The sequence below is a fragment of the Lutjanus erythropterus genome, chromosome 20 (assembly GCF_056507025.1).
Source record: "Lutjanus erythropterus isolate fLutEry1 chromosome 20, fLutEry1.hap2, whole genome shotgun sequence".
NCBI lineage: Eukaryota > Metazoa > Chordata > Actinopteri > Lutjaniformes > Lutjanidae > Lutjanus > Lutjanus erythropterus.
The window spans coordinates 2,616,004-2,629,029 of NC_139336.1; the positions used below are offsets into that span (position 1 = coordinate 2,616,004).

The 13,026-nt window shown below is 39.4% G+C and overlaps 1 protein-coding gene across 2 annotated transcripts in view; it reads right to left on the bottom strand.

Annotated features, from left to right (window-relative positions):
* Positions 1–13,026, bottom strand: part of LOC146308005 (ras-specific guanine nucleotide-releasing factor RalGPS1-like) — a 148,021-nt gene that overhangs the window by 12,116 nt on the left and 122,879 nt on the right. For both annotated transcript variants that reach the window (XM_084746034.1, XM_084746033.1), the window contains exon 12: positions 1,287–1,413. In XM_084746034.1, coding sequence (XP_084602160.1) covers positions 1,287–1,413 — 127 coding nt within the window. The remainder of the gene's footprint in view (positions 1–1,286; positions 1,414–13,026) is intronic.

The window sequence follows — 13,026 nt, forward strand, 5'->3', positions numbered from 1 at the left end:
TCTGTAGAAATAATCCTGCATAGTAGTGCTTTTACCTTTGATAAAAGAAAAGTTCTGTTTAAAGTAATATTTTAAATGTAGGACTTACATGTAAACATGTAAGTATCTTCACACTGTAGTATAGCTATTTTAACCTAAGTACCAATACTACAGTACAGTGTTAACTTGAGCATCAGAGTGCTTCTTTCACCCCTGCTGCTGATATAGTTTTAGATTTATATTTGTTGGACAGGTCAGCAGCCTCTGGACTGCAGCTGTCAGCTGCAGAAGCACAACAAACTTCAGCTTCCTGCAGTCTTACAATCAATCACTGAGGGCCTTTTCCTGCACAAGCTGTTTGTCTATAGAATGTCAAGCACGCAAACTTTTAACCAAGCACCTTTAAAGCTACAGTGAGCTATTAGTGCTACACTTTCAACTCAATCTCTTCAATCTGTGTACAGATAATAATGTGACTTCACACTTTCAAATAGTGTGCTAGTGCATGTTAGTGTTGTACTGAAGCTTAAAATTCTGGTATTGTGACAACTCTGCTTTATGCTATGTCACCTGATGTTTTTTATGTGTGGTATTTGGACACATCAGCTCTGCACAGAAGTTAATGGGAAGGACCTGCATGCAAAACTGGACTTTGAAATAATGTGCAGTTATTTCTATGCAGACTAAAGAGTCTGGGCTGAAAATGTAGAGATATTGGACAGGGAAAACAACACTGCTGATCTGCATCAGTGATTAAATTTATACATGGAATTTCAACACAGAAACAAGAAAAAGCACTGTAGAGGGAGTAGACGAAGAAGACAAGTTTACCATGCTTATGGCTGCCACTAGATATTCCACACCTGACTGAAGACTTCAGAACTTGAGAGTTTGCAGGTTCGACTTTAAAGGTCCAGTGTGTAAGATTCACAGGGATTTATTGAATAGAAGAAGAAGTATGTTTTCATTGGTGTACAGTAGCCCAGAATGGACAAACCAAACATTAGCTCTAGATGTTTTTTGAGTTTTTTGTTGCAGTTTCAAACTGTGAAATTCCTACCTAATTACTGAAACATCGGACCGAGAACAATAATACATTACTATGTTCGCTATTCTCAACATTATGTGCAATATTATTTTCTAATATCACTGCAATATTACTTTTCATTATTATTTGCAATAGTACTTTTCTATTATGTTTAATATTATATTTTCATATCGTGAAATCTGGCACAAGAATTTTCTTTGCTAAGTTTTATTTTATCTAATCTCTGCAGTCTGCAAGATCACATTGGTAAAGTACTCACTTGTTTCCCAGACTATGGCTCTTTCTGTGGTGAGATGGAGGGGGGGTGGGGATATGAACCCCCACAGAGGCATCGGGGCAGGTGGGCCGGCGGTTGTACCTCATGGAGGCAGATACCTCAGACAGACCTGAAACAGAGAAAAGGCATTACTGCTAACTGCTATAGTACTGTGATCATATTTCAGCTTTATTGGAGATTATTTATTATTGATTATGCTGTTAATTAAAGGGACAGTCCTCCCCAAAATCAAAAGTACATATTTTCCCCTAGGCTGTGGTGCTGTTTTTCGATCTAGATAGTTTTGGTGTGAGGAGCAGATTTCAGAAATATCAGCTGTAGAAATGTCTGCCTTTTTTCGCAATATAATGGGACTAGATGTCACTCTGCTTGTGGTGCTCAAAGAACCAAAGGAATACATTAGAAAAACGGAAAAATAATGACCTCATTGCTCAAAATAATGCACAGACCTTGTTGTGAGTAGTTTCATGTAGGAACTACTTTCTTTAGAATCTACTGGAACTACTTTAGAATCTAACAGAAAGATCTTAATCGACATGATTAGTTGAAAACTAATCATTTAATATAATACAAATATACTAACAATACATAACAATACATCATGTCAAAACATTAACACAAGACAAGAGAGAAACAACAAAATAGAAATAAGTAAGATGTGATATGTTTGGGTTTGGATGTAGTTTCAGACTTTCACAGGGTGGGTTTGGTTTGGTGTTTGCAATTCCTTCTGATCAAACAAACTTTTCTCTCTCTGCCTCCCCCCTCTTCCCTTTCCCCTCGCCAGCAGCCTGCATCTACTTTTACTTGTGTTGTGTTGTGGCATTAGCTCACCAGCAGTTGAAAAGCTCTAAGAAATGCTGAGTATATGTTGTTGAAGTGGTCAAGGTAGTTTTTTTGTAGAGTTGATTGCTGTTCCATTTATGTCTATTGTGTTAAGAGATCCAGCCATTGTGAGATGTTGATTGGTTTCTTTTTTCCAGTTTAGTAGTATGGTTTTCTTAATGATAGTTAGGACTAAAAGTAGAAGTATTGTAGTTTGTGTTGAACACGTGTTGATGGTTTCCAGATCACAGAGTACACACAGGGACAGTAGGATGTTACAGCCGGTGGTAGTGGTTAATTTTCCATTACTGTTGTATTGGTGAACAGAGCCAGAATGTGTGGAGGTAGTTGTCAGCTGTGTTGAGTGTACAATGAGTGCATGTGTCTGATCTGAATAATCCCCTAATGTGCATCTTGTGTTGTATAATGTGTGTTCTGTGAATGATCTTATATTACCTTATGTTGGTATTAAGAAAGAAACTAAGAAATTTAACAATTATTCTAAAAAATAGAAAGTCTACCAGTGCTTGAACAGTATTCCCACCTTTTGTAAACCAGGAAGTGAGACAATGCGTCTTTAGGGTATAGGTAACCCTTTATGCTTGATTAAATCATGATGTTGTAAAAATCTGTTGATGGAAATCTGGGACACAACTTTAAAGGGACAACATTTTCATTTAAAAAATGATAACATGCATTAAATGTATTATAGTAGCACATTTTTTCTACCTATGTTATCAGTAGGTATTGTTAGTTTTAGATTTTGAAGGCTTTTGACACATTTTTAAATTGTTTGAAGATGTGAAATCTTTTCTGGGACAAGGCTGTTTCCTGGTTAAACCAAAATATTTTACAAAATACATATATTTAATATATGTTCATCCTTAAAAGATAGGTGGGACATGATTTGTCCCATCTCTCAAGAATGGGTTATTAGTATGTGGACCAGCTCTCCTTTAAGAAGTTTTTCTATCAAATCCAATAGGTGGCGCCAGCGTGGCACAAGATGAGGCTCCGCAGAATCATCAATATGGAACCAGTGCCTTCACTTGCTGCAGTGACTCTTTCTATATGTTCAGTGTGGTGACTGTGTGTGTGTGTGTAACAGCGTCTGCACATACAGTCCTATCATCAGTCCAGCCTGAGCTCAGCCTGCTGGCAGCACTGCGTTGGATCGGTGAATTCATGCAGTGTTATCATCAGCACTCTGTGCCAGTGGAACATCTGAGTCACTCCCTGCTCACTCTCACTGCAGACCCACAGGGGCCATTCAGCCAGCCAGAAGTGACCATTTCGGACCCAGCAGGGCAGTCTGTGTTCAGAACACTCAGCTTGAAACGCTTCAAGACTCATATGTTATTTTGTGGTGTTAAGTACTATGAGCCTTAAGAGGCTCATGAAAAGTAGGAACTGCTGCATCAGGAAAAGCAGAGGACATACACACAGCTGGATGTGATTGAGCCTGTTGGGTGTTTTGGTGGGGAAACACACACATATATTCCCACCAATGATGTAAAATTAAAATTAGAATCTTTCCTAAAAACAAGTGGAAAATGTTTACTCATGAGTAATTTTGTAATCACAAAAAATAATGTGGTTAAGTTAGAATTAAGGGAACCCATGTAATGTAGCAGGATAATGAGGCTGACCTCATGTTCCTCTGCTCTAAGGTATTTATCTTTCGTTTCCAAAAATGATTGCAAATAAGAGCTGTAAACTTACAGTCATTTCTGGAAAGAAAAAGGGAACTGAACCAAAACATGTAACTGAATTTGGGACAGATGACATTTCCAAATAATTTTTTTTTCATTCTGTGGTTACAGTGGAGAATAACGCTCCAGCTAACGATTATTTTCATCACTGAGCAATCTGTTGATTATTTTCTTGATTAATTGATTAGTTGTTTGGTCCATGAAAAGGTGAAAAATGTCAAGCCCAAGATGACATCCTCAAATGTCTTTCTTTGTCCACAGCCCAAAGATATTCAGTTTACTGTCAGAGAGGAGTAAAGAAAACAGAAAATAAGAAGCTGAAATCAGAGAAATTGGACAAAAAACAAAAACAAACAAACAAAAAAACTAATCAATTCATCAATTCTTTAAATAGTTGTAATTGATTAATAGTTGATTCATCAATTAATGATTGATTCATCAATTAATCATTGCAGCTCCAGTGTAAAAATGTTCAAACTTAAAAAATGCTGAGCTAAAAACTATTTCAAGAATGAGACAACATGTGGAAAGTAAGAATAACTATCCTGTCTAGTTTTATTTACAGACAAGTGGTTCATTGCAAACAAACACCTGGATTTACCAGGACCCAAAGGCTGTTGCCTGCTTAATGTGCTCCCTATAAATTAGTTGGTGTCTGTAATCAGCCAAAGATTATTTATTAGTGAAAGAAGAATTATTTTTAATCTTGAACCTTCTTGCTTTCGACAACATTTAATAATGAAATTTCTCCATATATAAAGAACTAGAGAGCTCGATGAGCTAGGTTTCAGAGCAGTGGGACATCTGTTTGTTCCAGATCTTAAGAATGATTTTCTTTGCAATCACCGTTCCATACTGGATTGACAGAGTTTTGCAGTGGTTTAGAGTTTCTGACTGTTGTGTCCAGCCTAGAATGGCTGTTTCTGGATTAGGATGGAGATCATGTTCATAAACATCTGAATAGTGACTAAAGACAGCCGACCAGAACTCGAAGAGTCTTAAAATATGATTTTTCAAAAACTTTTCCAATGGTAGTGGATAGTGGATCGTGCAAACACAGCTCCCCTCTTTAAATGCGGGCTTCTGTTCTGTGCCTGTATCTCTACTCCAGCTACAAACTGTTGGCTGGCTGATTTGTTTACGACACACTCAGCTGACCATAAACAGGTAAGAGACCATGTGCTGCAAACTGCAGTAAGAACCCAACAGAAACACACAATCTGACTGGGTTGTACATGTTTAAAGAATACTTCTGTAACCTGAATAATACCAGCATATCCCACACCTAATTTAGAATATCCAAACAAAATATGCTGTTTACATGATGTATTAAATTCTGAATAATAGTAAAAAAAATAATGTTTTCAATGTTTCCCTCAAGAAAAAATGTTATCACATCAGTCCCACAAAACTTTCTGTGCATTTAATTATTCCTGTTTGGTTATGTTCTGTATTAAGGATCTTCAGTATTTGGAGCAAGTAGCCTGTGAAAATGTGAAAATTTTAATTGAAAAAGCAACTGTTGGTAAAACTAATTAGATTTAAAAAGTGATGTGCAAGGATTCTGATTCAATAAGTGGATTTAATGTTATGTTATCTAATCTCAACCATACAGAAGTGTAAAAACCTCAAAGAGTATAGAAGCACAGTTGCAGATGCTCCATATGAGGCTCATTGAAGGGTTTGATGAAGAGAAATGATGTGAACTATATGACCGTCTCAGCCACCACATCTCAACCACACTGAACATTTATGGGAGAACTTGGAGCGACATGTTAGATGTCTCTCTCCTCCGTCATCATCAAAACACCAGATGAGGGAATATCTTTTGAAAAGACTGATCTTTATCCCTGCAGCAGAGCTCCATTCACTGAGAATCTATGACAAGGAGCACAGAAGCTGTTCTGGAGGTCTGTGGATGGACTACATGTTAATAATACACTATTTATTTTAGGTGACTATTAATGTGTCAGTTTTTGTTTAAAGGACCAGGGGGATTTATTGACTATGATCTAGCAATGAGATTGTAGTTTGAAACCAGCTGACCAACCGGCTCACTTTCCTCCTCCAAGCACATAGAACCAACAGTGGCCGGAAAACTAGAGCCAATGTTTGGTTTGTCCGTTCTGGGCTACTGTAGAAACTGTGGCTGCAACTAACAATTATTTTCATTTTTGATTAATCGTGTAAATAATGGACAGTTTAATCAATCTTTAACTATAAAATGTCAAAAAATATTAAAATTGCTCATCACAATTCCCAAGACCCTCAAGTGACATCTTCATATTGCTTGTTTTGTCCAACCAACAGTCCAAGACTCTTCATTTACTGTCAAAGAAAAGAAGCCAGGGCTGTGCCTAGCTTTATGGGGGCCCTGTGCAAAATGTTTTTTTGGGGGCCCTATTGTTTGAAAATATAGTGATCTGTTGATCAGTGCTGCCACACACAAGTCAGGAACACAGCCTCTGAACCCTCTGACTGCTGTCTAAACACATCACAGCTCTGTGGACCAGCACCAGTGGTATTGCTAGCCTTTGGTTGACGCCCAGAGTGGCCATTTGATTGCAACTTTGACTGACCATATAATCAGCCAATCAAATTTTGATGTACAGTGACAGAACGCCCCAAGGGCCCTGGAGTGTGTTGATGCTAGCCCCTGGTCTTATCATCAATGGAGTTTGCACCTTTGATGAACTGGTAGTAAACTAAAGTAAACTAAGCTACGTGCTGATATTTCTGCCTATTACCTATTACAAGTGATGAGTGACTGTTAGATTTTAATCTGTTTAAGAGAGATTGTGATGTTTTAGTTCATACAGCAGTGTTAATTGTTCTGGCTGTATCTGATTGGTCCTGCTGCAGTTTGGGCAGTAGATGGTGATGCTGTGTTTCAGTGGCGAAGACGCATGTTGACAGTGTCTGATGCCTCTTAATGTATATTAAGCATATTAAGTGAACTCACTCTCAGCTACACCTGGTTTAATATTCTGGCTGGAATAGCTGTGGTCAAATATTTGACATATTGGCTTAGCTTACATGTTTCATTTTTGTTATTGAACTGACAGCGTTGCACTGATAATATTGTGGCTTTATTTTATCAGTTGAAGTTGCGAAAGCAACTGGTGAACACTGTTACATTAATCATGGAAGCATTTATTTGTGACAAATTAGTGTTAAGTTTAAGTTTCTGCTCTGCTATGAGCAGCATTGTCACTCATCTACTTATCGCTCTCCCTCACTTGCACACCGTACACACTTACGTTTTGCCTTATTCCTTAAAGACGTTACGCTACTGACAATAATCTTCAATAAAGTCCAATAAATTGTAATTATTAAGTCGGTTGTGGTAAACCACCATCTGTCTCCAGTAATATGTTGATTTGTCACTGTGGTAATAAAAACTCCGTACTGTCACTGCCCTAATGGGAAGACTAAAATCCACACACAGTAGGACCGGCAGGTTAGGAAGACCAGAGAACAGTAAAGCTGTGACCTCACAGCAGGTGCTGGACATGTCCAAAAAGCTCTTTGAAAAGCCATATTCCAGGTGATTGATGTTAGCTCTTAGCTCATCTTGAAGCACATGTGTGTGTGCTTACTCAGCTACTTGCACTGCTGCTAAGACATAACCAAACAGCTTGGATGAATTAAGCAGACTGTGGTCTGAAAATTTAGTCACGAGAAGCTCAGTCACAAGCTTCCCGAAATAGATGATTTATGGAACATAATGATTCAAAATGAGCTAATATTCTCAGGATGATCACTGCTAAAGTCACGTACAGCACCACCATCAGGCAGTTCTGTTCCTGTTTACACACAGTGATGTATGACCTGTGAATGCATCATATCACGTGGGATCTCTCTTGTTTTTGTCCTTGCACATGTTCTGCTCGGTCCCCTGTGCCATCTTGCACTCACTTGTTGTACACGGAGAGAGTGAGTAAACCAAAATTCTTGTGTTTGGCAGTGTGTGAAGTGCATGACACTTGTTTATGCTGAACGAGCCAACAGGCCAGTGGACACAGCCAGAGCAGCCTGTTTCTGCCATGTTATGTAACTCCGAATGATCATCTGACCAGCATGAGGAGAACACCATCTGCACTTATTAAAACACTCATTCCAAAAGAGCTGGGACGCTGTGCAAAACAGAAACAAAACACAATGTGATAATTTGCTAATTATTTTTGACATATAGTCAATTGACAGGCCAATGCTAATTTATTTACTGTATTACCTCATCAAATTAATTGATTTTTGGAAAAACACACTCGCTCTCAACTTGACATGGCAACACGTTTCAAAAAGTTGGGTCAGGGCCAACAACAGACTGAGAAAGTTGTGTGGAACGCTCAGAAAACACGTTTGGAACACTCCACAGGTAACAGGTGACAGTATGATGACTGGGCCATTCTTGAAAGAGTTTTTGAATGTTTGAGTCAACTTTTGAAGTTTGGATGAATATTTCCTTACTAAGTAGTAAAAGCTCTGATCTGAACCAACTGAAGGGCTTTTCACACTGCACTTAGCCCCATGCTAAGACAGCTAAGAGTCGTCTTAGCCTGGGGCTAAGGCAGCTTTCACACTGGCACAATCTTGGCTCATTCCAAAGTGGGCTAACTCTAACTTTAGCCTTTAGCCACAGCAGGATTAGACCTGAGTTTGTGGGAGTATCCCCTGAAAATCAACTTAACCCAGGGCTAACAGGTGCCAGTGAGAAACAGGACTAAAAGATCAGAGGAGTAATCACAGAACCAGTAGAAGTACAGTGTGAATAGTGTAGTGTTGGGCTTAGCTTAATCTTGGGCTAAACGTGTGTGTGAAAAGGTGCTAAATAATCTCAGGGTTAAAATCTGCTAGTCTGTAGTCTAATCCTGCAGCAGCAGGTTAGACTACTCGTGGCAGTCAACAAGTGCTTTGTTAGCGCTCTCAGCTAGTGAAGTCACCTGCCTTTGTGTTTCATGTGCCTTGTTACCTCCATGGTTGGCAAGAGCACTCGTTTGGGCACCCTCATGTGCTTTGCTAGTCCCACCGGCTGTTCTGTGCTTGTGTTCTTGTTAGCCTCCCTGGCTATCTTAACTTAATTTGACACATTTGTTAATAAAAGAACCTTTGTTTACAATTTTGTCTCAGTTCTCCTTCCTTCCCTTTTCTCTCGGTTAAATTTATTTAATGTTGCACCCCTCATCCCCTAGCCCAACTTGGGGTCGTAACAGTTAAGCATAGCCCTGGGCTATGAATATGCAGTGTGAAAAGTCCTTCTGTTGTTACAGAGTTCTGTCTCACAGGCATCATGCAAAGCCTCATCTGTAACAGGAGAATCTGGGGAAGTAAACAATCCACCATTGTTGTTGTGGTATCTCTCTACATTGTGTACACGTTTGAATGCAAGATGTCATACCAAGTGTACTATTTTCTACTTTTACATGTAGTTTTTAATGTAACATTACTTTTGACGACAACGTCTAGTAAGTTGTAAAGAAGTGTCTCAGACTGCACAACCCACAGAGATTCACTGGGCGTTTGCCAGAAGTGGATCAAGACTATTAACAGAAAGGATTTGTTACTGAAAATCTTAAATATCTGAATACCTATAAAATCATGAATTCATATTTCTAATATATGTATTACACAGTGCTTCAGAACTTAAATGTGGCAGAGGTGGTCGGTTTCTTCTCTTCTCCATCATCTATTTCTGTTCCATCTAACTACTGCGTAAAATCTAAAGAACGTTAATATCGCAATCCAAAAAACTGTTATCAGTTACTGAGGGCCTCTGTCAGTCCAATTATCCGTGCTTCACTGTCAGCAGGCAACAGCAGACACCATGTCCTGAAGGGAACCCCAGGCCTGCAAAAGAGCTGTTGAGAATGAACATTGTGACCAAACCCATGAGGAAATCTCATGAGAATTTTGCAAATCTTGGGCTTCCTTCCAGATGCAACCAGGGGACACCGAGAGTGACTGCTGTGACGTGCCACTACGGTAATGGCGGCGCTGTGAAAATATCATACTGTTGATGGTAGACTCTAGAGACAGAATTCATTTTCTGAACCTCACCATCTCAAAGGGTGAAGACCAACAGCTACACACTACTATCTACAACAAAATCACAGACACCATTCTACATACTGATAGTTTTCACCCTCCCTTCTTAAAGACTAAATTCCCAAATGATCAATTTTTACACCTCAGAAGATTCTGTGGCCAGGATCAGGACTTTGCTGCACAATCTCACATCATGACTGACAACTTCAGAGGACACTGCTATAAACGTCACCTCATCTCACAAGCACAGCAGAAAGCTGCAACACCAGACAGAGCTGGTTTATTATATATCACCAAAACACCAAACTCCAAAACTCCAAAGAAGCATTGGAACCAGACCACCACCTACAGCACCCAGGTTCCTCACGTCAAACAAATTATCAGATCAAACTTGAACATAATCATCTGTGACCCGACCCTCAGAGAACTTTTTCCAGATGCCCCCATTTTTTCCTATAAAAAAGCCCCTTCCATCAGAGACAGACTAGTACACAGCTACTTATCAGCTGGCAACAAAGAATCATGGCTAAAAAAAACCTGTTGGTACACAAGAGGGGTGATCACATCAAGAAACTCCTCCAGAGTGAGACTTTCTGGATTTTCAAATTTGATGCCATGGTTTTCTCTGGGTCTCCCACTAAGCCTATTTGTCTTATCTCAAGAGACCACAGCGTCTTCTTATTAGGCTATAACTGGGTGTTTTTCTCACTATGACGCATGACATGGTCTGATAATCTTGTAGCAATTCATCATGATGGGAAATGTTTAATACAAGATGGGCTGGTGTGTCATAATGGGAAAAATATTTCTTAATAAAAATGTCTTAATAAGAAAACAGAATGTTGTCATGATAACAACAAACTGAGCAGTGATGACAGAAACCAAACGCTGACCCTCAGGCAAAGCTGCTTCCAGCCAAAGATCTCTATGTAAGAGCTGAGACACATGCTTCCTTCCAAAATGATTCACTGATGTCGTGTGTATGTAGTGACTGCAGCACGAGACACTCCTGGCACAGAAAGATGCTTTTGTAATTAACATGAATTCAAAAGCTTTCCTTCCATTACTGCTCAATCCCCTACGGTCAGTCCAGAGACAAGCACTTAATAACAATCACTCTATAAAGATTAATACTAAAAACGGTGTGAGTTGTAATTATACAGAATTGTGTGATAAGTGGGAGAAAGAAACAGAGAGACAGAGAGAATAGCAGTGACTATAGTAACCAGCACAAACAAATCCCACCATGTGGCTGGCCAGCCAGCGAGACATGAGTCTATGGAAAAAGATCAATGCGTTGAGTCCCAGAGGACACTGCTGTGGAATGGCTGACATGTTGCCGCTGTTAGACTGCTATTAGCTGCATCGTTAACTTGCTCATGGGACATTTTAGTCAGCCGTTAGACTTTAAGCTCATGTAAAGAATTAACTGGCCTAAGCGGCTATGATTCATATAAGCTCATTTATCTAAAAATAATGTAATGTAGCTTCAGTCGGCCAGGTCCCCTGATGATTTTTGTGTTGTATAATGAAGCCACAGCATGTCAAACGTCTGACACAAAACGACAAAGTCCAACATCGTTTCCTCTGTCTGTCAGGATGAGAAATCCTTATGACGCAAACTACACTAAATAAAAACGCAACTTTAATGTATAACCCTCACAAGGCATCAACAAGAGCAAACCAGCATTTGTGGTAAATGAGCAGTTGATGGTTAACACATTTAATGACTATATACAAACTGAAGAGGTTTACATGAAAACGACTGACTCCAGCTTGACCCAATTAGAGTAGCACTCCACCTATACGTCTAGCTGTGTCTCAGTCCACGTACTTCTGTACTTATACTTCCTGTTTTGAGTACATTAGTGTGTGCACATTGACATTTACAGCCAAATGAAGTCGCCATCTTGTCTAAATAGTCACAGAGGCAGGGCTACCAAACAACCAAAAACAGCCAAATTTGTGAAAATGGCAGTCCAGACAGCCGAGGACACAGCAGCAGTGACTACAGTGGCCACAGTGAACATTAAATTATACAGATATCAGTCCTGTATGTATTTAGCAACACTACACTGTTGTTACATTTATTTGGTAAAGTTTGTAAAGATTTGGTTCTGTGAATTAAATATAAATCAACATATTGTTGCATTTTCAGCCAGCAGGAGGAGGCAGGGCCGGGTTGTTCGCCAACAGAGATTATAGCATATTTTTAATCTCCCCAGAAACAGAAGGCAAACAAAAGCAAAATAAATTAATATGATGTTCATGTTGAATAAAGTGAAATTTAATACAAATGAATAAACAAGCTGGTAGATGTTTTGGCGGGTGGCAGTAAAGCTCCACCCAGCTTCAGTTCACCCACAAAGAAGAAGAAGCTGTAATCAGCATTTCCGATAACAGCTCAATGGCTGTCCTCAATTTAAGATAGAACTACCTGTGGAAATTGACACACTATGCAAGTGAGTACATAGTGTGGAAAGTGCACTACATGACAGTGTACTGATGGAAGTGTCCAAACTGAGACACACCACCAGTCTGTGTATCAAAGAATTCATCCAGATATCTGCCTGTTGGTGTTCCTTCAACTTTCAGAATTGATTTATTTGTAATACTACAATACAGGGTTGCAAGACAAAAAGAAAGCTGGGCAACACGTTATATTAAGGTGCTTGTAATAAGTGTTAGTTAATAGGTAATAACAATTAACACATTCTAAGTAACTCATAATAGAATATAAAGTGTCACTGAAAGTCGTAGTCCCTTGATGTTACACAAGAAAATGTATTTTTTATGGTGGAGTGCTGATGATGAGTTGAGGAGTCTGACAGTCTGAGGGAAGAAGCTGCTCTTCAGTCTGATGGATCAGCAGCAGAGTGTTGTGTTTCTCCTGCCTGGTGGCAGCAGGTGAACAGGCTGTAATCAGCTGGGGTGGCTGCTGTCTCTGTTGTCTTTTAGTGTCCTCTGGGCTTGGCAGGCACCTCACCTCCCTGATATCACTGATGCTCAGTAGATGGTACAAGTGATGTTCTGGATGTGTTTAATCACCCTTCTGTCCTGGGCTGTGTACATCCCATCATGCCAGTTTGTGATGCTTCCAGTCAGGATGCTTTCTTCTGCTCCTCTGTTGACGTTCATGA